The sequence below is a fragment of the Gymnoscopelus braueri genome (assembly GCF_963280865.1).
Source record: "Gymnoscopelus braueri genome assembly, chromosome: 3".
Taxonomy (NCBI): Eukaryota; Metazoa; Chordata; class Actinopteri; order Myctophiformes; family Myctophidae; genus Gymnoscopelus; species Gymnoscopelus braueri.
In genome coordinates this window covers 18,841,106-18,866,574 of record NC_137612.1, presented here as the reverse complement: position 1 = coordinate 18,866,574, position 25,469 = coordinate 18,841,106, and the positions used below count along the sequence as shown (strand labels likewise).

The window sequence follows — 25,469 nt, the reverse complement described above, 5'->3', positions numbered from 1 at the left end:
GTGTGTGGCTAATGAGCCTACCAAAACCTTAATGGTAATTTAACTATCAGAGTTAAATTACCACTCAGGGTCTTGCAGTGTACAAGATTCACACTTGGGGCCCTATCTTGCGCGGCACCTTAACCCTTATGCCTAATCGTATTAGGCTGTTTTACATTTTATTTTGAAAAACATTTTAAAATGCTAAAAAATAGCCGATCTACAAGCTCACAACGCTTCACTATTTTAAAATGTTTTTCAAAATAATAAAACATGCCTAATAAGATTAGGCATAAGGGATAAGGTGCCGTGCAAGATAAGGCCCTTGGTCTCCCCTACAGAGAGCCTTTTCCTTGGTGGGAGGGGTGCAAAAGGTGCCCTGTTTGCAACACATCCCATAAGTTACAGAGTGGGGTTATTATTAAAATGATGGACAGATAGAATTGGTTTGTTATTTCTGTGCTGTGTTAGATCTTATCTTGTCATAACCCGAGGCAATAAAACAGAGTTCTTTCAGAGCTGTAGGTCAAAGTGTCCTCGATTACTAGATCAAGATGGTTTCGCTCAGAGCTGCACATACAACTGTTCAGATGAAGAACCACTTCAGGCTATTCTAAAGTATACCATACATAGAATGTATCAGTCAGTATTGTGCATGCTTTAGGCAGGGTGATGTAATGTGCATACTCAGGGGTTTGAATTGTCCTTACAACTACAGTACAGGTGAATTGGCTGTAAAACTTATCGGTGAAAGTGAAAGCTGAAGTTAAAGTTTATTAGGTAATGTATCCCCCCACACACACACACACACACACACACACACACACACACACACACACACACACACACACAGTATCCCACACGCAATTTGTAATTATTAATATCCCAAATGCCTAAAATGCTAATGGTAATATGAGAGTTTAGAGTCAAGGTATGTAGCAGTTTGGGCAATTAAACCTGATGGTGGACAGACAATTAGGCAGCCAGGCCAGCTATAGCTAATGAGCCCCATTCCATTCATCGTGGTTGAGGACTGAACCTAAAAATAAACTGCCTATCATTTGCCGTACTAACTAAAAATGTATTACTTAATTTGGTAATTACACGTGATAACACGTGACATGATTAATAAGAGGTCTTAACACCTGCATTACACCCTCGACTACACACTATAGCTACTGCATTCGGTCATATTTGGGCTTTCTTATGCCAGCCTGAATGGCTGGCTGCTCCTGATAAGTCTAGTCTCGCGCTAAAGCCTTGTCCTAAGATGAACTTTCCTCTCTTCCAAACTTGAAGAGCTTGCTATGCTGCTCTGCTGCTGCGATGCAATGCAACACCTGGCTGCACGGCACGGCACGCGACAGACCAAACAACACGAGTCAGCAATGATCTCCACATTTTTCTCTGTGTTATTATTTAACAGTTTGCCATCTATTTCTGTTTATAACACGGCCGTCTGTGAGATAATATTTCGACATTAGATATTTATTTCGCCAAAAAAATAAAATAATATCCAGAGCTAGACTTTTAAAGCGAGGCACGCGGTGATTGGGCGTCTCGCGGTCACGCGGTGGAGTGCAGTCGCTGCTGTGCCCTGCCTCGACTCAAGCGCTCGAGCCCGTCTGTCTGCCACAGCTCTATAGCAGAGCAGCAGCGGCTGTATTCTGGATCCTCCGCCGCGCACACGCACATACACACACAACCTCCAACAATTACTGACAATTACACAGGAGCCCCCCCACCCCCGAATTTGCTGCTGCTTCGTTCGAGAGATAATTCTTCACCATGGGCGACAAGAAGAGCCCTACCAGGTAAAACAACCGCGTCGAACGAACCTCTAACCGATTCGTTTTTTAGCCGAGGATCCCGGGCGGCGTTTTGCGGGGCTGATATTCGGACGCCGTTCTTTCTCAAGGAGTGTTTCTCCCTTTTTTTCCAGTTAGTGGTGCCCAGCAGTGCTAAGCTAGAATAGTGCAGTCACTATGGCGGACTCTCTCTCTCTCTCTCTCTCTCCTCTACACAGTCACACAGACAAAGGGATTTTTTTCTCAGAGGGAGACGCCTGGCATTCCTTTAAAACACTCTTCCTGCCTAAAATAGAGATGGTTCGAAGGTCAACGTTGACGGCAGACATTATTCGCCATAGGGGGGGTTTTGTTAGCCGACATGCTAAAGGGTCGAGGCTCGAGCCCGATTTTTTTTTTTTTTTTTTTTAATAGCTGCGCTCGCGACTGCCTGCTAGCTTTAGCAGGAGATAACGTAGAGTCTCTCTCTGTGTGTGGATCCAGTTGGGTTTATAGTCGGGACTCGAACCGAATATTCATGACAGCTCCCCATATATTTTGGGCCACACTTGGATATTACACGTCTGTTATCGCGTGACATCATACTTTTAACCACTTAAACCCCCATATGGGTAACCGCGGAGTCCCTCAGGGCTCAATACCTGGTGTCTTTTCGGTTTTCGTGTTGTTGTGGGGTTAAGCTTCGGCTGAAAAAATAGTCGATCGGTTGTGAGCTTGTCGATCTGCTATTTTTCAGCTGAAGCTTTCCCCACAACAATATTGATGCTGGGGTTTCAAGTGGTTAATTTATCGTTTAATTATGAAATGATGCAATTATATACCACTACTAACTTGACCTCTTGCGCCCGTGTCTTGTCTTGTTTGCCTTTGCCAGGCCAAAAAGACAAGCAAAACCGCCCGCGGATGACTGCTACTGGGACTGTAGCGTCTGTACCTTCAGGAACACTGCCGAGGCTTTCAAATGCAGCATCTGCGAAGTGAGGAAGGGCACAACCACAAGGTAACGTTGCTTCTCTGTCTGGTTTTTTTTCTCCCCCCCTCCTCCTCCTCCTCCTCCTCCTCCTCCCATGGCTGGCTGCAGCATTGCATCGCAATTTATGGGAATGACAACTTTGATCGACAGCCCTATTTGACTGCGTCAGCCGACAGGGAATTCGGACGTGTTGTTGATAGACAATCTCGCGAACATCTTCCTGCATCGTGGCCTTGTTTGTTATCGCCCTGGACCCTTATACCTGGACCCTTATCGATATAAGACCCAACAGATTCGTCTAGGTACGCTGCCTCACCAGCTGGGAGGGGGAGGGGCGGGGAGGGGGGGGGTATTGCTACAGTGCATCAATACAGAGCGGGTACTGTCTGTGAGAAGGATGCGTTTTCATAAACAACGGGGATGCACAATTTACCTACCTGTAGGATTACCAATACATTTATTTTTTTACTGAAAAGCCTACATTAGATGGATTTCCTGTCATGATGACAGGAGGTATTTTTCGAGTGTGTGGGGTGGTAAAAAGTGAATAGTGGTCCTAATCATGGGAAGGTGATTGGCATTTTTCGGTATGTCTGGCTCGATTCATGCCCATGCTGCTGTTGCATCATGAGAGGTTGTTCATAAGAGGCTTCCAGTGTGTTGTCTAAATGTGTATTTTCCACAATAATAATCAATTCCCTGAGTTGCATATGGACATGTCATATGCATGTCATATGCAATCATATTCACAACCCTCATTTTTTTGGCCACAAACTGCTTGTTAACTTGCCAGTGACTTTTCAAGGGAGTTGAACATTGAAAATCATCCGTGTAATATAATCTGCCCAGCACCTGTTCTCTCGGCCAAAGTTAGACTTACATTTTCACATGAGAACGGATGGCTACAACTTATAGGAAATCACAATGAGATCATAGTGGTGCGTCTTGATATGATGACGGGATTCCCTTTCAGTTGTGTGTTTACCATCACCCCCTACACCTTCTGGGGAATGTTGTTGCTAATATGTAGTCTGTGACCGAGTGTGGGTATTCATACACCTCTCGGCATCAGCTGCACGGTGAGATGCAGAGATAGATGAGTCATTTGCAAGTCTGTTGATGAGTCCCCTACGCTTTAACCTTTCCAGCTGTGGTTTTACTATGAGTGGGTCGTTTGTCACCCCTGGCCTGCCACAAACAGGGGAACCACATCGACACTGGTTTACCGAGAATCCCAAATAGACTGCCGCTCTACGGATTTCATTCTCATGTGTTGGTCTCCCCTCCCCCTACAATCTTTTCCCAGCAGCATGTAGCTTAAAGCCCCACAGCTGATGATGCAGGCTGAGCATGCTGCACAAAGCAGGAAGCGGAGAGGAGCGGAGCATGTCATGGCCCTCCTACCACTGTGTTTTTTTGGCAATGGCCCAGTTGCCTCTATTTGGTAAATGGAAATGTGTGACATCACCGGAGTGGTTGTCACATGTCGTTGTTTGATCTGAATATTATTTAACCTTTGATTGATGTGATTGTTTACTGTTGCCAGGCTGCCTCTTATTCTAATGAGCTCTAATTAGCCATCTTTACTCCCCCTCTTTGATGTATCCCACCAGAGCATGGGATGGAGTAGTGCTTTCTCAGCCAAATGATCCACGCAGTGGATTGCACTTGCTTGTTTGTCCTTTTCCTGGGTTCTGGTTCGAATGGTCCTTTTGGGAAAAGGTAACTTGTGTGCAACTAACTAATTACTGGAATTCTTCACTCGACTTTGCACTTTGATTCAGAACAGTCAGGGTTGTTGCTGTTGTATGTTTGGTTGTAGGTAGGTGAGCCTTTGCATTGATTACTGCATCTCGTTAGTCTATACTTTGGCTCACACAGAAACTGGGGTAAAGTAAGATCCACAGCTTGATAAGAGGGATCTATCAAAGAGATGACCGATCTTAAGGACAAAGTTATACTAAATGAGCAGACACTTTTGGGCAACTTGGCTTCAGTTGATGACACGTTCACATCGACAACGCAGTCGATGTGACATCTTGCTGTCACCTTGTTCAAGTCGTCTTTCCAACAATGGCATGGTGGTGTGGTTGCTGGCGCTTTGAACGTTGAGTTGGTCTGCTAAACATTGTACTTAATGAATATTGATATGCCCCCAAGCACAGTACAAGCTCTACTTTGAGTGTACCCTGACCCAAGTCACTAGGATTGCAGCCGTTTCCACAGGTTTTATTGAACAAATCCTACTACTTCGAGGCTCCTGCGGGAATGGTGGGTTATCCCAGTCACAGGTGGTGGAATGCCAACGGTAGTTTACGGCAGTTAACCGAGTCACACAGCTCTGGTGTGCTAACGGGGGCAAGAATGTGTGTTAACGAGGGCGAAAGGCTGGCTACAGCATCAGCATGTAGAGAGGGAGAGGCCCCCTGCACTCCCCAGCTGAGCGCAACCTAACGAACCTGTTGACCCTATCCAGCCCAGTGATGTAACTCAACACCGGGCAGGCTAAATCTAGCCTCTACTATGCTGACTCTTAAAATAAGACGGAATTATGCGTTTTGCATCTGACCTCTGCTAATCTACAAGTCGAAGTAGCCCAAGTGCGTGGCGTCTTTTGTGCTCTGCGCCTGTCTCTGTAGTAATTGGAGACTGAAGAGTTTGCATTAGCACCCCTGTGAGGTGCATGCGATCATATTCAAATGGATCCCATCACCTGAACCTGAGCACTGTGTGAATGTGACACCGCATTGCCATACATCAGTTTTCAGCGCGGTGGTGTTTGGTATGCACCTCGAGCAGCCCCGCGGCCCAGGGAGAAACCATTAGGAGCCCTCTAAAGTTGATTGATGACTCGGATCACAGGAAGTCTTGAGGGTACCTCAGTCTTTGAATGCTGTGGCGTTATCTGTTCTTTTGTGAACTGTTGTCTGCCACCTGAAGTAGGATCTACATACATGGAATGGGTTGTCATTTTTATTCAAGCTCAACCATTTTTTACAAGATAATCAACTGTGATCCCTAATTAATCTGAGACGCATGGCTTTAATTAATTGGAACAAAAGCATAACAGTGCAAATATAGTGCAGCATTGAGTGATACTGGAAATGGTGTTTGGGCCGACACCAAGCATCTGATACCAAGAACCCAAGTAAACGCATATAAAAAGTCTAAACAAAGTTATTTACACTTTCTCCACTCGTAGAACAGTTATTAATCTCTATTGGAGGAAAAAGGAATACAATCGAGTTTTCATCCCGTAACAATTACAGTTCAGGTCTCTATTGTTCAATAAAATGAAAGGACTGGCTGGACTGGCAGTCTAAGTCAGTTTTGGCATTGGAAAAATAATATTTTTAGACAATATTTGAGAATGAATATCAAGGTCCATGTTTTATTATGGTCCATTCTATTACAGAGGGTCCTGGGTCTGTATCATTATGTGTTATACCTGAGTGATAATTTTCTGGTTCATAAAATGTAAATTTTGGCCAATGTCTGGCATTAAAAGGAATACTATTAATCTCAACTCAACTGTATTGTCACATCATCTATATACAGGCATTCCAATTTCATTCCAATTTCAAGAAAAGTGGAAAGACATAGATACATAAATATGTATGGGTGCATGATGTATACATAAAGGTGCATGGTTATTTATTCCAGAAGTGAAAATGTGATCAGTAAAAGTTGCCACCAGATTTCTAATTGGTTATTTTACAAATCTGAAATCAGAATCTGTATCAGTTTCAAATATACATTTTTCCATCATCCATATCAAAATCCAGATATTGATAGTAGTGTGGATTAGTGTGTGTGGTTGTGAGAACTAGCAGAAAGCATTCTGTAAACAGAAACCAGACATGATTTCCAATGCCCATAATGAGCTGGTTGTGACAAACCAGATGGTGTGATTGTGATGTATTGGAAAGCCATCGTAAGTTAAACGTGTGTTCATATGACTTCTTTTACCGAGCCCCAAGGGTGACCCTGGAATATAAAAAAAGTCCGCTTATATGTGGTGTATTACACCGATTTTTGACGATCCAACTACATCTATGTAAACAGCTACTACTTCTTCTAGTGTGACTTGCATCGATCTAAAATCGTTTTGCAATGCTAAGAACTTCTGCCTTGTATTTAACAACGTTAAAACAAGGAAGAGGTTTTTCTTTGTTGTTGCTACATTTCAGCTGAAGTTGCAATTGTGCTTTCAGTCAATTCAGTCACATGGCTAAAGAGCGAAGGGCTATCCTAAGTTTCATGTCATTTATGTTTTTGGGCTTCTTACACATTTAGTCTATCCGTTTGGCACTATTGACTGCCAAGTCGTTTCTCACTATTCACTGCCAAGTCGTTTCTCACTGTTTTATTAAAGTAGCTGTGTTTCCTATTTGGAATATATTGTATGCTTACTTCATTGTAAGCTTGTTTTCTTCATTTCAGGATCAGTAAATTCTGTGTTCGAACTTGTGGGCTGTTGTTGTGAAATGCGCTCCTGGTTGCTTTTTTCTCGCGCAAAATTTGGCAACACTGAATAATCATTATTCAGTCTAGAGATGTTTGTATTTGTAGACTACAGTGTCATCTGTGTTATGTTTTTTAATGCTATCATTGGATTAGGGTTGCATAATGTTTTTGGCGTCATACCTCTAGTTATTCATAAGTCATCAGTTCTCCTAGGAAAAGGAATATTTGCTACCCCCTTCCTTCTCCGTTGGCTTTCTTTATTTATACTTCGTATAAATACGGTGGCGTCGCTAGCTGAACATCGCAACGCATTGTGTGCTCAGGGATCGCTACATTTGGTGCGACACCGTTGTACAACGAAGTATAAATCAGGGTTACAATCATCTGTAGTGAATCCCACTATGTAAAAACACCAGACCAATAACACTGCTGCAAACATCTCTACTTTTCTTTCCTCCTTACTTTTTATCACTCTGTTCCATCTCTATTATTATTCCCCCTTCCACATAGCGTGTTTGCCTTGTTCTTTAGTTCCTATCCATCTCAGTTTCTATGAAGTGTAAATTATCTTTTTCATATTATGAACTTTGCATATTTGTCCCCTCTGTATTCTGACTTTCCAAGGAGTAGTGTATAGAACATAGTCAACATACTGTAGCAAACGGATTCTGTAGGCACAGAAATGGATAGACCTCATACTTAACCTAGCTACCCAATTCTACTGATCTTTAAAATAAATATTAAAATTGTAGTCTACTGCAGTTTCTCTCTCTCTCTCTCCCCCCCCTTAAATTGGAGCAGAGCGATAAAATGCAATCTGAAACGGACAATGTAAGACCTCTATAGCTAAGCTTAATATGTAGTAAACCCCCAAAGTGTTTAAATCCCCCCTACAGTGTTTCCCCTAGGATAAAGTTGTAACTGTGGTGTGGAGGACAGCGCGCGTGAGGAATTTATTTTAAATTATATATTTGTCCCCTCAAAAAGCCGGGTGTCTTTGAGAGAGTGTCGAGGAGTCACAGTGGCTATTTACAACCACAAACAGCAGCTAAAGTCCTTGTCTTCTTAATGCACCCGATGAATGATTGCCAATGTTTGCCCGCAAGATTATTTAGGATAAATGATTTCATTAACTCTGACTGCCAATGACGAGATTTCTCGTAAAAGTTGAGATTTTGTGTTTTCAGTGGTTTTCCACTAGATAGCGCTGTTTGCTAACCTGGGAGTCATCATTTGACTCATGGTCCCATGGATGGTTATTGACTGCCACACCTACCATTGAGCTCAATGTATATACTTAAGTGTAAGATGGTAGCGAAAATAGCAGATCTACAAGCTCTCTATAAGCACGAGTGTTATCTGTTTTCAGTGCATGTCAAGTGCTTAAATTAAGCATTGGGAGCGTTGATCATTGGTCAATAAACAGGAAAGGTGGTGCTGAAAATATCAGACCTACAAGCTCACAACGCATTGCATCCACAAGAGTTGTGGGCTTGTTTATCTGTTTTCAGCATGTAGCACGTGCATAAATTAAGCATTATGGTTACCTCCCATCGGATCATTGCTCCTCACTCACTGTAAGCGTGCAATAGTAGCCTACAGCGTGGATTGGAAAGCTCTGCGAGATCATTATTGATCATATACATGTTTCACAAATGTTTCCTTGCACATTCCAATCAAATGAGTTTGTTGTAACGGTAATTCATGCAACTGTGTTGCTTTTCTTGACAAAACTAACAAGTAGTCTACTGTTGTAAGTGTAACTTGATTTAATATGCTGAGATGATGTACAGACAAGCGGAATATGAAGTGATACGCGGTTCTGCAAATACAAGCTTCAACTTACTCACCGTCAACGCGTCCGTTGCATGCATCCTACTAATGAACAGCAAAGTCTGTGTTGAAATCCATCTTAGAAAAGCATACAAACAGCATGTAAAACAAAACATATTACAGCCAACGCTCAAGCCTAAGTCTGTGACCCATTGAAAGGTGTTACCCTTTCTACCCTGAGCTGTTAAGAGTCCACTGATGAATTGATCGAGCAACAGCATTTGTCTACAAAAAACTAACCTTGTCTAAGTAAGAAGTAATTCTCTTGCATACAGACAGAAATAGCCTAGTTCATCAAATAGTGAAATTATTACATGACTGGCTGCACAATTGATGGAGAATAATTTGAACACTTAGAATTTACATACTTTAGTTTTGTTTGTGTCTATATGCGCACACTCACACCATTCTTGCTGTTAAAGTGATGGAGCTGAGTCATTATAATTCGTGCATTCTACTGCTGTCACATTAAGGCAAATTGTCTAGGATAATGGAATTACGTAAGAGGGACATGCTGGCACTTGCCATTTGCATCTCTATTTCTTTGCCCACCCTCAAACACGCACACTGATTTTGTTTATCCAGCATTATCAGCATTTGCACTAAAACCCCAAGCACGAGAGTGTAGCCTCCTAATCTTTACGTGTTAATTGGCGGATTTAAAAGTTCTTAATTACCTCATAGGATTTGACAGAGTGGTGAGTGATTAAATACAATGACCAATTTGTCAATCTGACAAAACGCAGAGAAATGTCGAGCGCCAAGGAATAGTGTTGGCGGGGGGGAAAATGAGACGGAGAGCGAGCGAGTGTCTGAGACGGAGAGGACAGAGTGTGCACAGAGAATACGACACAGAAAGGCAGAACAGCAGGGTAAAAAGAGGACAAGGGAGAGGGAGGGAGGGAGTGAACGAGTTGATGCGCAGAGTCAGAGCTTGCTGAAGAGTAAGGGAAGAGGGCAGAAGAGGACAATAGACAGCAGCAAAGCGACGGGAGGGGAGCGTCTGGGTGTTGCTGTGTGTGTGTGTGTGTGTGTGTGTGTGTGTGTGTGTGTGTGTGCAGACTGCACGTGCCGTGAGCCAGGGGTAGGGGACAGTTGCGGTGGTGGGGTGTGTGTTCGCTCAGCCGTGATTCTCCAGGGGCCTAGGAGACAGAACGGAACCCATCATTACCCAGGGAAGGGGTGTGTGTGTGTGTGTGTCAACTGGAGACCGTTCCACCGGCAACACCAGGGCTCGTGCTTCCAACTAGAGGTCTGTCTTCACAGGTCCACCTAGACCAAAAAAAACAGACCATATTTGAGAATGAATATCAAGGTCCATGTTTTATTATGGTCCATTCTATTACAGGGGGTCCTGGGTCTGTATCATTATGTGTTATACCTGAGTGGATCCGAGAACCCATGGACCCATGATCAGTGCTGATCAGGAGAGAGAAGTTCTGTGTAACGTGCGTGATGATTAAGCAGACCTAGTACTGGCCACTTTGGACACAATTAGCAACGTCTTTGCCTTCATTACATGCCAGTGACGTGAGACTCTCTTGACTGAGTCTTTTGCCTGAATAGACATTGTTTTTTAGGAACTAGCAGTGAATGCCGCTTCAATGAGCTCCATGCCCGTGCCTGTCTGCTCTTGCACTGCACAGGGGACGTTCATGAGTTTTACACACGTTACTCATGTTCATACATGATAGGAGAGTTGCGTTTGTTTCAAGGTCACAGATGGTTGTTTGTTTCAAGCCCCCCGATACCCCCCAACATGTGTGGATAGACGCAGTCATAGTCTGTCTGGTGAATTTACATTGAGCGAGTGGCCATGTTGACGACGCTTCTATTGTCGAGGAGAGAAATGCATTCTTGAAACAAAGCAAGTCCAGAATCAGCCACTTCATTATTATTGAGCCTCGCCTCCCACCAACAAGAAGTGTCTGCCTTCTCTTCTCTTTCCAGTTATTTTTAACAGATTGCGCAGTTGTAAAGTTGCTGCCACAGGTGTTTTTCGGAGTAGCCTGTTTAATGTCTGTCCTGTCCTTGCAATCAATGCTATTTTAATGCTTCAATTATACTCTGTCGTATGACACAGTAAAATAACCTTGGTTCATCCACTAGCACGGTTTCTGTTGTCTGGCATCATCATCATAATGTGCATTTGGTTTATGTTGGGTTAGGGTATAACATCAGTCCATGTTGATCTATATATGTCCACTTGGTTTATGTTGTTTATGACTTCGTCAGTGCATGTTGATCTCCTTTCATGTGATATCAGTGCATGTTGATGCACATATATGGAGATATATGTGTATTTGAATGTGGCTATATGTGCATTTGACTCCATGTACAGTATGTGCATTTGATGTTTGGCGGTGGGATATCACATATAGGGTTTACCACGATAGATCGCCATGGTTACTGAAGAGGTTAGAGTGAGTGACTCAATGCATGCACTCCATATTCTAACATAATGGTCATCCCGAAACCTCATACTTATATGGTCATGGTTGACGACGTGGAGCTCCTTATATGGATCCTTAAATAATTTGTTTGAGTCTGATCTCATGAACAACACGGCTTGTTTGGGTCTGATGTCATGCTGTCACAGTCAGCATGACACACCATATTTGGGTGTAGCTGCAGTGGGAACTCTATATATGGTTATGTCTAGGGATGGAGCTCGTAAATTGATGAGCACCTTATCTCTTTGCCTGCCATGGAGGCGTTAACGCGTCGAATTCTGCCACGGCTTTCCCTGCCAAGGATGAGTTTGGACGAGTTTTTGTTTTCAGTGGATTTCCACTAGATGGCGCTGTTACCTATCCTATGGATGATGCTTTCACTGCCTGATGACGACAGACCCGGAAATGAAAATAAAAGCTCATTTACTTCCTGCAGTGAAATGGCTATATCTCTGCTAGATGTCCGTTCCGCCTGCTTTACGGCAAAACAAGCCATAGCTCTTGAATGGAGGATTGCGACCAGACCATTTCTTTTTTTCCTCTACTATGCCAAACCTGTGCGTGTAATGAGACGATCTCCGTGAGGACGGTGGTCACGGATAATATTCCATGATTTTTCAAAGGTACAGTAAAATAGCTGTTTTTGCAGGCAGCAGTGGCACCCTATTACACTATTACTCTGGCGGTCAAAAATTGATCCTGCTTATTGATCCGAGCTTTTATCGAGCCCACTATTGGTCTTTTTCTATTATTTTGTGGAAAGATGTGAGACGACAAATTCAAACATGAAGTGAGAAGTGACTCTGCACGAGTCACGGTGGGGTCATTTCACTTACCACATTACAGGAGTAGGGAGAGAAATAAGGCTCTAAAGTTTACTTGACAACAGAGCAGAATCTGCACGTGCTACCTGAGTGTGAGTGTTTATTTAATTCACAACAGTCTGTAGATGATTTGCTCTTAACCGATCTAGCTACTTATTTCATGTTTGTGTCTGACTCAATGCCAGAATAGTCGGGTAGGACACCTTCTGGTTGACAAATGTTAATTACTTAAGACAAGCGAACAGCACCACTTCAATGGACGGCACAATTGATTAATGAAGTAAAGTAGGCTATGCAAATTCGCATCTGATATTACCAGTAGTTTAGTTGTTAAAATGGGTTTATTAGCTGGTAGAAAAATATCCACACCACAACAGCCCTAACATAAACACACACACACTCACTCACTCACTCACTCACACTCTCTCACATGCTCTCTGCCTCTCTCTATCTTTCTCTCTCTCTCATAAAAGTGTATAATTCCCCCCTATTTGGGGAATTTTCCCCCAAAAATGTCATGCCTTGATCAGGGTTTATGGGAAACCCAAAGCAATCAAATTAGGTTGCCGAATCTGTCATCAGGGTCTTTTGTCCTGAACACCTCAGCATTGGGTTTCCTTTACCGTTTCGTTTGTTGGTTGTCACTTCTCTTCTGTCGTCAAAATGAAAGCTCACAGCAGTCATGTTGTCCCCCTAACGCTGGCACTTGACGTCTCGTTGAGCCCATTTTGAAACACGCTATGTTCACATCAGGAGCGATGGGGCAAAACAAAACAAGACTAAATCACTGCAGCAGCAGTGCCAGTGACAGGCAGGTTCGACCTAGTCCACCAAACTGATAAATTACGCACAGCAGAGACAAAAGCAGCAGGAGAGAGAGGGGACAAGAGGTGAAGTGGAGACATATTAACAACGATGGACATTTTAGTAATCTAGAGCAGCGAGAGAGACGAGGATGACGGAGCAGGTATAGAGAGAGAGTGTATGCACAGGAGTGGGACACATTGGAGCTCAAATGATCCATACGTAGCACCATCCGAATGGCCAGCATGTCAATCTCCATGATGCCAGGCCATTTTGTAGCCTGAAGGTTCAGTCACGCATGATTTGGGACCCAACCGGAGCTTTGGGCAAACCCCACCCCCGGAGAGCCGCTGGAATCCAAACCGCGCCCCAGACCGTCTCTGTGTTCCGTGTTTGTTAACGGTTGCTGTTAAAATACGCTAGTCTGTTATATAATTGCTTCTCTGCTGGCTATATCCAAAGAGTTTATAAATGGATGGAGACGGCCGTCTTGTGCATCCGTTTGTCTACTGTTGTTATTAAAATACGCTAGTCTGTTAAATAGGTTAATAATTGCTCGCAAGATATGTTTGGAGTGGAATGAAGAGATTTTAGGCTGCAGAACATAATCATACTGATCTTTATCACCTCACGTGAATGAACTTATCCCCTGCCAGATTCATATTTAGATCTTTGTTGGAAAACTGCCATATTGGCATTTCATCAGTGTTCAGCTGTTGGACAATAAAAAAAAAAACTAATATGCTATTGAACAGGAGTTACACTCAGGATATTATATGCAAGCAACATCATGATGCTGCCAGTAAGGTGAGCTTTAATCTGCCTGTATATAATTATTTTTAGAGGTGCATATGAATGTGGTGCATGGCAGGCCATCACAGAGTTATGCATTATTGTCTAATCCTATATTAAAGCCAGCAGAGAAGCAATTATATAACAGTAGGACTAGCACATTTTAACAGCAACAGTTGACAAACATGGATGCACAAGACGGCCGTGTCCATCAGATATACATTCTAGAAACAGCCAGCCAATGGATACGGTCGGGCGGCGCGATTTGCCAAAGCTCCGGTTGGATCCCAAATCATGCTTCAGTCACAGGAGGAAAGGCTCTCAGTGAGACAGGATGCGCACACACTCTGTCACACACACACATACTCAAAAGCACACAAGTGAACACTTTTGTTCTCTCCCCTTTTAATTTCTCTCTCTATATCGCTCACAAAAGCAGACACTTGCTTACACTTACTTCTGGATCGTGCAGCCAGACGGACCTATAAATCTCTCTAACTGACTGACTTGAGTAATGAAGTTACACCACTAGTCTGTTGGTTGATCTAACGACAAACTAGCCAAACACCAAGCAGTTGTTGGAGTTCAAAATTTCAGCCCGAGACCCACGGTACCTGACGGGTTTGGGCCTGCAACCGTGCACTGTAAAAGTACAGATCTTTCGATTGTCCGCTGTCACTCGTTTTTACGCGGGCGGATGAATTTGGGACATCGAAATTAACAGAAATGTATAGCAGATCGGTTGTGGGAGGGAGGGGGGATGATACATAATGAGGAAAATATTAATTTGTGTCTTTCTGTGAATTCCAAGTCCACCAGATTTTTTTATGCTTGTCCGTTGTCATGTCAATCTCACGTGCCAATCTCACAACGTGGCACAACGTGACGCTTTGTGAGCTTGTAGATCGGCTATTTTCAGTGACTGTTCTCCCTGAATAGGGATTCTAGGGTTCAAGTGGTTAATGTTAAAAAACTTAAAAATAATGATCCTGTCACACAAAGATTTGGAGGCCCCCCTGTAGTAACTCTGAGGACCCCGGTCCCTGTTGAAGACCCCTGCTGTACATAGAAGACCCAGAGAACTTGAATGAGGAAAGAGGGGGTAGAATAGTGATGAGTGTTTCCAGTGAGACGGGATACACATGGGAAGAGAGGGAGCAAACCAGGTCAATCCCTGAGGGCAGAAGACGGGCCTGTCCGCAAAATCCTGTGTCTGGAGGGGATGGTTGAGAAGATGGAATGTTTAATTGCCACCTTTTGGCAGTGGGGCAATGTATGCAGCAGCTCCCTTGCCCCGGGCTGCTCTCCACGGACCCCAAGCACAGCTCCCCCAGCACAGGCACACACACACACACACACACACACACACACACACACACACACACACACACACACACACACACACACACACACACACACACACACACACACACACACACACACACACCATTTACTGCTTTACCCATGGATGGATGCTAGAGGTAACAACGTGCTCCTGTCACCTCGCAAACTCTGGTCAGAATTGGCACACCGAAAGAAAAAAAAGGCATCCAACTTGCCTTGTTTAACATATTCCACACAGGCAAGACCATTCTGCCTCGGCTTCGCTCCGTCACCCCCTTGTACAGTGGGGATTGGGGGGGTGGGGGGCACTGTATGTTTCTACATAATGATCAAGGTGCAGGGCGGCAGATGTTGACATGGATGAGCGCGCGTAGATGTTACGTCAATGCTAACACGGCATAAGGGAGACGCTGTGATCAAACTGATGCCCTGTGGCATGCTGGCATGTGGGATCCAGGCTGAGGCAGTGATAGGCCTATACAACCACATGTGAAACTGGTCACTGCTAAATAAAGAAGAATGAGACAGGATTCCCGGTGCTGCTGTTTATTACATCGAATGGGAACAAGGAACCTGCGCTCTCCTGGACTGAGTTGTGAGTTGTTACAAAGTCAAGTCAGTTGAGTGGGTGATGTTAAATTACTGTGGCATTGGCGCTCCCGTACACACTGACCCATAGATGAAGGAATCTCTTGCCTGTCTGGTAACATTCTCAGTTCTCACTCCCTCTTTCTCTCTATGGCTCGGCTGTCTGCCACTGCATTCAAGTCTGGCAGGAAATAATTGCTTGTCCTCCACATAGCACTTCAAATGAGAGAGGCACGTTAATTAGGGCTTTCCTGCACCTCTCTCTTCTCTATCGCATTAGCCATCGCTCGCTCACTTTCTCTTTGTCACTCTGTTTTGGGGTCTCTCGTGAAGTGCTAGGTCTCTTTGTCTCCTGTGTCTAGAAACAAATCTCCCATCAGCTGCGGTTCCATCCTTCAACTCTGGGCTGGCTAGTGACATTAGCATAAGCCCAAGCTACAGGGGAGGGGAGTCAGGGTGTCTCTGTCACTGGGATGGATCAGTGGATGTATCTGAGTAACTATGGGTGTTGCTCTGCCTGAATTAGAAGTGCTTAAGCCTAATGATAGTTATTTAAGGGCATCCCGTGAAGGGAGTCTCCACCCCCCTACACTGTGGAATTTAAGAGGCAGGCAGAGGAGGCATTGTCAATCATGGTAGTGTGAAGAGGTAGGTAATATGATGTTAGCACTCGTGGTCAGGAGTGGTTGGACACCAGGCTGCATGCTTACACACGCACACGCACACGCACACGCACACGCACACGCACACGCACACGCGCACACACACACACACACACACACACACACACACACACACACACACACACTCACCGCTGTTAACCATAGAGGGCTTTTGTTGGGTGTGAGACCACTTCCCGTGGTGGTACATGTGCTCTCTGCTGGTCTCAGTATTGTCTCTGTTATGTAAGTGGCTTTTATTTGACCCTGACATGGTACTACAAAACCATATAGAGTGTAATAAACCTATGTAATTATGTTTGTTTTTTGCTAAACAATAAGGTCAGATAAATAGCCTTTTGGTATTTATCATCCCCGCCAGGCCCGACCAGCTGAAGGTGAGGGATTATGCTCTTGCTTTTGTGAGTCAGTCTGTCCATCCCTCTGTAAACGGCAAATCTCAGACACTGCTGGACTGATCGGCGTGAAACTTTGCCCCCCCCCCCAACAACAGATCGCAACACAGCATTGTACCCTCTACACTCCCTCTACGCACTTTTCTAGTCTATTACAAAAATGGTTATAGAGGCAGTCGTTGACCAATGTAACTTCATCACCCGCTCATATACACAGGGCATGCTTTGGCCGTGCACACACACACACACACACACACACACACACACACACACACACACACACACACACACAAGGTGACAGACAGGGTCCCAGGCCATGTTAATCGGCCACAGAGCGGCGTTGTGTGAATACAGTGACGTGCGGTCGGTAAATAAATAACGGGCCACGGAGAGCGGTGGCCCTATCATGCCAGCAACAACTCATGGCTGACTTACAGCTGGCACTGAATCACTGGTTAACTACCGGGGGCTGCTTCTGTCACAGCGAGCTAAGCTGCTACCGCTAGCTGCTGCTGCTGACACACAAATCTCAGGCCCCGTCCTGGACTCAGGCGACAGGCAGAAGAGGCATGGAGCTTATCAATAAATCAATCAATCAATCACGCTCACTCCGCACCTCAACCACTTCACTAAACAGCTTCCCCCTGCCAGCCAGAATGATTTCATGTTCTGTCGGACGCCGTCCGTGCCCAGAAGCGTGTTTTTTTTTTCCTTCTGCCTAACACTACACATTGCTTGATGGATAAGCGAACATATTCATGGGTTTACCGCCGCCGTGCTTTAGAGAGACGAATAGCTTTTGTGTGTGCAATGCATGTGAGCTCACGTTTCAATTGTATTGTTCTAAACGTTTGGCTCTGATGGTGGCCTAGAAGCATTCACTTTATTTTTACGACGTGACTGTAAGCTACCCCTCTAGGAGTGTTTGTCTGTCTGTCTGGAACTAATCTCGCAAACCACTAGACCGATCTTGTGCACACTACCCAACGCATTTTTCTTTCTTCACATAATGCTTTATACTGTTTGAAAGTATTGTCAAAGAATCCTGTGGGAAACGCTAATGAATGGACTGTACAATAATCACGAAAAGCTGCCCGTGTTTAGAGTAAACCATACATTCCCATGTACTGCTACTTAATACACTATACACCACTATACCATGGGCACAGGCCTACATTCATTGTGGTGTGGACTCCACCATCCACAGAGAAACGGACTTCTTGCAAGCATGGTATGCCGGAGAGCTGTGGACAGTTTAAAGCCACAATCCATAAGTCCATTTGAAGTTTTACTCTGCTTGCAAAAGCCTGCCTCTCAGAAATAATGCGGCAGCTGTGGCTGGTGGATCGCCAGCCAAAGGCATCAGGCTCATCAGCATTCGCCACAGCAGGCTTATTGATTAGAGCATGGTGAGAGCGTTACGACATGATGCCCTATTATGAGGGATTGATGGCCCCGTGATCAGCTGCTCTGCCCCTTTGGGGGGGGGGGGGGTTTGGTGTTGGGGATCTCGGTCTTAATAGGCTGCATTGGGCAAATGAGCCGGATGGAGAATCAAAGTGACCAAATAATTAGGGGGAGGATGAGGAAAAAACACATTTTGTAGTAAATCTTTAGGCCCTGGAGGGTGAGATAGAGAGAGCGTGGGGGAGTGTGAGGCTGAGCAAGGAGCCGTGGACAAAGATGAGTAACTTACTGTGGTGCAGTGTCAAACCGTAACGTCACCAAGGTTAACCACCTCAGCAGCTGCCTGGAAAGCTCTCTGCACAGCTGATCCACGGACATCAACAGGGTCTTCTCTGACACCACACAGTCCAGTAATTATCAGCCAGCCTCAATGCATTTGCTCACAGAACCTCTTCACTATAGCTTGTTGCCACATTGAAGCCAACATTTTGTATTCAGGAGGAGAGCCTTGTTTAATTCTCCAGTAGCAACATTAGATTGTGTCCACACTGCCGCTCGGAGTCCATACGGAAGTTTCTGAAACTCTTGCTGATCCCTTTCTGACCACCAACTAGCAGAAACCTGCTCCATGAATCGGGGGCCCTCCTCTACACATCTCGGATAACACAACCCACCACCTCCTGCCAAGGGTAGAAAAACGATTGGAAAGGCTGGTTGTATTCCTATTGAAGGGCCTCCTGAGTAGCCAGGGACCTGTGCCAGGTTGCTTGGTTGTGCACTGGGCTTTTGAAGTGCGCGTTTGTGTGCGAGTGTGTGCTTGCGGTTTATTCCTCAGCATGCCTGCCCAGTTCTGGCCTGTGATTATCCATGTTGCTGGCTGCAGTCTGGTCTTGGCCTGGCTCGCTCCTCTGCCAGTCTGCGGTTGTGCCCCCCCCCCCTTACCACCACCACCACTCCCCTTCCCCCTCCCCCTGAGGTCCTCTGTTTCACCTCAGATGCCACCAGCTGGTGTCCATTATGCTGCAGGTGTGTAAGCTGGCTCAAGCAATAGGGGCCACGAGTTTAGCATTCGTCCCTCACAACTTTCAGTGCTTCCTAAATCAGCAGAACTGAGACGGCAACAGACTGATCTTAGATGGAAAGTAATATTTAGCACAAGAGTTCCATGCGAGTGTCTTATGAACATCATTCATTGCATGTACCATATAGGAGACAATAGCATGTGTTGTGGAGATTATTTTCTTGTCCCCAAGGGAAGTAATATGATCTTATCCCCTTTTGAAGTGTCATCCATGGCTTTTTTCAATCTACAGACAACACGCTGTTTTTCTAAGATATCTTGTAACATATTTGCCTGCTGAATGAAAATGGGGGAGTTCAAAGGGGTGTGTGTGTGTGTGTGTGTGTGTGTGGGGGGGGGGGGGGGGGGGTGTGTGTGTGTGTGTGTGTGTGGTGTGAGGTTACAGAGAGCTCATCATCCATGAGCCAGCTCATCAGTGTGGGGCGGCTGCAACCATCCCCACTGAGGCCCAGTCTGTGACAAATGGGGCCAGCCCTACAGTAATCAGATTAGAAGCCCTAAGTGACGTGCTGCAAATGTCCCACCTTGTGATCCCCAGCATTCATTTTATTACATCCGCGGGCTAATGAGATTACCCTTGAAAACAGTGCAGCTCCACCAGGAACTGTCACTTAAACCTACCTCCACACCAGCTGGGAGCATCGGCCCCTTTCACTCCCTGGCTTCCAGGTCCACTCACCTCTCTTTATGAGCCTGTTGTGTTCCAGCCTTTTGTGTGTGTGTGTGGTTCCTTAGCTCCACTACCAGGCTAATCCCCATTTGTGCCTTGGCTCTTTTCTCGACAGGAAACCCAGGATCAATTCCCAGCTGGTAGCCCAGCAGGTGGCTCAGCAGTACTCCAGTCCTCCCCCGCCCAAGAAAGAGCGCAGAGAGAGGAGCGATCGCTCGGACAAGGAGCGCCCTGATGAGGATGGAGAGCGTCCTGAAGGCGAGATTCGTCCCGAAAGTGAGGAGCGCCCCGAAGATGAAGGGCGCCCCGAAGGTGAGGCGCACCCCGAAGTTGAGGGGCGCCCCGAAGGTGAGCATCCCCCTGAGAGAGTGAGGCCGGAGGAGGAGACCCCAGAGAAGGACAAGGCTGAGAAGGAGCAGCCAATCAAAGACAAGCCTGACAGAGAGAAGGACATCATCCCAGCCATAACCAAGAAACCCAACAGCAAAAAGACAAGGTCAGTGTGTGAGGTATTCCAGCTTTTCTAGTGCATCTAGAAGCGAACCGTGTAGAGTTCTGATGTCTCATGCATGTTTGTGTGTCTCCAGACCCAAGACAGACAGCCATCAGACCACACCCAATGAAAAACACAGCATACGGGCTGGGAAAGCATCCAAGACCAAGACCGCTCACATCTCCAGGTGCGTAGCATAGTGACGTCAACGGCAAACAGCCTTTCATGAAAAAATATCCAAATATGCAACTTATAAGTACATGTTTGTTGACAGTGTTATTTGGTTATGGGGAGATGTCATGATTTTAAACACACTTGGGGAGGTGCAATAGAGTAATTTCAGAGTTCAGACTTAAAGAGTGAGAGAAAAATAAGAACAGGCATTTCTGCACCGGTAGGTCTACTAGTTGATGAGAGAGGGCAAGAGCGGAGGAAGGTCTACGAATGAACAAAATGTATCAAAAATGTATCTCTGGTTGGAACCGTTTCACAAAGAAGGATGACAACAAAGTTACATGTTTAGTTAATTAACCGAATAATGATGTCTGCTAATTGGTTGCAAAACTATCAGTTTTTGACATCTCTAGGAGCATGCCCCCTTATGTCCTTTTCTCCTTTCCACATATGGACAGGTGTGGCTTTGTGTGCTCTACAATTTCTCTTTTTATGCTGAGTTTTTTGTGCTCAATGTAGTGTAAAACCTCACATGATTCACAAATTATCTTACACTAATAAACACCCACGCTGACTTTTATCCCCACTTGCCCCCGAGTACTTGTTGCATCACCAGCTCAATTTGGTCTTGTCTTGTACAATCACTTCACACTCTCGCTTTGTGTTCTTTTGTTTATTCCTCTCTATTAAACCCCCTCCGTGGACCTCCACAGGCCCAAACTGAAGAACGTCGACCGAAGCACGGCCCAGAAACTGGCCATCACCGTGGGTAACGTGACGGTGATCATTACAGACTTTAAGGAGAAGAACCGCTCCTCGTCCACGTCCTCTTCCACCGTCACGTCCAGCGCAGGCTCTGAACAGCAGCATCAGAGCTCCGGTTCCGAGAGCATGGACAAGGGCTCATCCCGCGCCTCCACCCCTAAAGGGGATCTCTCCATTGGGCAGGACGAGTCGTTCTGAGACTCCCTACACGCACATACACAAGCACCCGCTTGCCCCAGCCCCCGCCCCATCCTCCACTGCTCTCTCCTCACTCCCCGACTCCAATGTTTCTGGACACTATGGATCCCTTTGGGGGAGAGATTTCTTATTGCTGCCCTGCCTCCATTCTGTAAACACCCCTGGATTCTGAGAGGAGCAGCACGGTGCACCTGTTGGCGAGATTGATTGATTCCCCTCTACCCTCCTGTTTGAGTTGAGGGTTGGGGGAGATCTCCTAGTGCTTACACGACCATGGTACCGGCCAGGACAGCAGGCCTAATAGGAACAGGGCCCCCTCCCCTTCACGGTAGCATCCAGACATTTTTATGTATTGTTTTATATTTGTACGTGGATGTGAGGCCAACTCGATATTGTTTTCTTTAATTATTTTCTTTGTAAAGAAGAATTCTCCGCTGTGCACAATAACCACCCTCATTTTAATAACTTTGAACCATTCTTACCCTTATTTATTACCTGTTGCACCTGTATACTTTGATATTATTGTTTTGGGGTTTGATTTGTTGTTTTGTGTCCAAGCTTCGCTGTATCATACACAAATGCACTCACTGGTGCTAGATACACTGTGACACGTCTTTTTTTCAGATAAATAAATCTATATTCTAATCCAATCCAAGAGTTGTCCGACTGAACTGGGATTGCCATTCACTCAATGTGAAAAAGAGCTGTTGAACCAGAAATTCTCATTCTACAACACTGTCCAACTCTGAACACTGTCGGGACCTCCAGCCAGGTCCGTCTCATTGATATGTACAGGTCAACCTGCATCCGAAGAAGAAAGGAGAGGAAAAAAAAAAACAGAACAAAGGCCACCTGAAGTCCAAACACCTAACCTTTTCAATTGGATGTTTTGTTTTGTTTAAAGCACTGCTTCAGCAGATGTCTTATAGAGTCTCTCATGTCCTTAACTGTATTTAGTAGGCTATTGTGTAAAACACTAAATAAAACAGTTTATTCTCTGCATTCCGTAGAATTCTCCTAATCGTTCTCTGGAAACCTGGTTCTTTTCTGTTGTAACTGAAGGATGCATTTGTGCAGTTCCACTTGGTAAAACCATATTGAACTGTAATATAGTCTGTCCTTTACCTGTCGTTACCAAGCTGTTGTGAGCTTTTCTTTTCTTTTTTTGCTTATGGATTTTATTTTCTGTATTGTGGTCCTCATGACAATTTTATTTAATGAACATTTGATGGAAGATTCAAAGCTTCAATTGACATGATTATGATTGATAAGACTCCAAAGCTGTCATTGAAGGCAAAACAAACAGAATCTAGTTGTTGATTGAACATTAATGGCTCTTTCAATTTGCAAGTCAGTGAGGCTTTTCTAAGGGTTTTAATTCACTTTCACCTTAGCTGGCACTAGACCAACATAATTTCCTTTTAACTGTAAGAAATTGTATAAAGAATAAATGTGTATATGATATCTTAGTTTTATTTATTGAAGGACCAAAGGAATTTCATAATGACATGATAAATAGACAGAAGAATAACAATTTGAAAATGCAATTATGAAAATGTGTGCGTTGAAATAGACCTTGTCAGTGGAATTGCATTTCTAGGGAACAGCTTGGGTCCAAGTTTATTTCCTGTCAGCTACTGATATTCGTAAACACTGCAACAGGAAATACATTTGGACCCATTTAGAATGTTTATGTTGTCAAGTGTGAAAAGGTCTATACAGTTTAAATAAAGACTAATATAATCCATTTAAACTGTGTTCTTATTGTCCCCTCCTCAATGCATACGGCTAAATTCAGAGCAGAGAATGACGTACTGTGACTCAAAGGCCCAATCAATTATTTGGTGACATGCTCAGTGAAACGGTAGGCGTTGTGGGTGGGTCAGCTGACTTTAAGTTGTGGTTCATCAATTTTAAAACCTAGCCCTTTGGTGAACCCCCAACCCCTCCACCTTGCTGGACTACCATAGCCTTCAGAGGCCCAGCTAGCCTAAGCACACCTCTTCTGTCCCTCCAAGAGCAACTAATGTCAGACTAGATGAGATGCACATGTCCCTCAAACGCGATGTACTGTTTCCAGGGACACGGTTTGGGTCTATAGGCTTCGCCGTTACACATGTAGGGATGATAATCATGTGTTGTGTGTTGAGCAGTGTTTGATGTCCGGGTGGCATATGTTCATGACTTTTTTTTTTCCTGCTATTCAGCTATGATTATTAATATGTACTTTATATGAAATATGGAGTCAGTGTTCAAAGTGGCAAAAAGCAATGTGAACAGAAATACTGAGGTGTTTGGGTCAGAACACGAGGGAAAAATGTTTTGTCCAATTTGAGAATATTACCCTGCTTTGTAATGCAATCTATTATCAATGGGCCTGAAAAGCCATCTCTTTTACCTGCCTTATCCGCAACCTCATTCACTTGACTGAATAGTCTGACAGAACGGATTCATTATGTTAAATTATTGAAAAATGGCCATTTGCTGAGTATATGAAATATTGCTTGTATATAGAATTTGAAATGGTGCAAATAGCCAACACTATGAAAATGGCATTGGAGCTGAATGGTTTTTTGTTTGTTTTCCTGTTTCCTTTCCGCGCAAGCAGTTCTGTTCTTGTGTGCGACCAGTAACCTTAATTTACTGTGTAAAGATGGTTACATTTTTTTAGCTTTGTTTGTCAGAAACCCAAATATAGAATGCTTGTTTACTGACTGTATAACCTTAACCGTGAATTTCCAAGTAAGTGTATTATACAAACTTCTCATTTTCCTGCTATAACAATGTCTTGTACAATGCTTTTAAAGTTATTGCTCGGTAAAAAAAAGAAAAAGTATGTAGGGACGGTATAATAATCCATTCTGTTTAATCCAGTTTTAGTTTGTTTCTTTTTCTAACTAGCTAATGTGTCATTGTTTCCCCTTGTGAAATGGTCACATTATGTTTCTGGTGTGGAAATGTATGAAGCATTTCAGCTGATCATGGCTCCTTGTCTAGCTTATAATGTTGAAATACTACATGTTTCTGGCATGTGCACGACTTTGCGCTTATAGGCTAACCGTATCATTTTCCTCCGCTTCAAATAGAAATGTCTATTTATGAATTTTGCTTGTAGTTTTTCACAAATAAAATTGTTAAAGTTATCTATCTTTCTGAGTGATCCCTGTGCTTTATTGCCAATGTGTGTATTCACAATTGTTTTAAGAAGACGGGCATACAGTAGGCTATGCATTAAATGTGCACTTGCTCTTGTAATCGGTTCACGCCTCTAGAGGTGATGTGTCTATTAGTATTTACCTCCTGGAGGTGAGATGGCAGCTAGCGGGCTGTCACCAGCTGTTTTGATTGAGACGTCCTGGGGTGTGTGTTTATGTAGTGGAAGAGGCCTCCTGCAGCAGAGCAATAACACCAGGGGACTCCCCCTTATTGACAGGCACCTTCAATCACCACCGCAAGATTCTTATTTGTGGCACCATAAAATTACAGACCCATACTGTCTCATTTCAGAAACCTAAACCAATGGCAGCCGAGGAATGCTGTCACTGGCAAACCTAGATGGAAATCAAAGACCACAGGCGTACGTGCATGATTGATGCTCAATATTTGTTTTAAATTGTGATGAGAGGTGAGATTTCTTGACCTGTGTGGTAATGAAGCCTGTATTTATTTTTTGTTCACTGCAGAAGTGTCAAAAGGCCACATGAACGGTCAGTGGTGCACAATATTCAACCGAGGTCCTTG

At 44.4% G+C, this 25,469-nt stretch overlaps 1 protein-coding gene across 1 annotated transcript; it reads left to right on the top strand.

Annotated features, from left to right (window-relative positions):
* Positions 1-1,598: 1,598 nt before the first annotated feature.
* rybpb (RING1 and YY1 binding protein b) lies at positions 1,599-24,877 on the top strand. The gene is made up of 5 exons (XM_080423296.1): positions 1,599-1,793; positions 2,662-2,787; positions 20,214-20,594; positions 20,686-20,778; positions 21,479-24,877. The coding sequence occupies exons 1-5, from the start codon at positions 1,768-1,770 to the stop codon at positions 21,726-21,728; spliced, it is 876 nt and encodes a 291-aa protein (XP_080279422.1). The 5' UTR covers positions 1,599-1,767; the 3' UTR covers positions 21,729-24,877.
* The last annotated feature ends 592 nt before the right edge of the window (positions 24,878-25,469 follow it).

Bases quoted from the DNA above. Each gene is read 5' to 3' on its own strand.
- rybpb (XM_080423296.1), top strand. From the start codon at position 1,768: ATGGGCGACAAGAAGAGCCCTACCAG. The intron at 2,788-20,213 runs GTAACGTTGCTT...TTTTCTCGACAG, and splicing joins AGGAAGGGCACAACCACAAG to GAAACCCAGGATCAATTCCC. The intron at 20,779-21,478 runs GTGCGTAGCATA...GGACCTCCACAG, and splicing joins AAGACCGCTCACATCTCCAG to GCCCAAACTGAAGAACGTCG.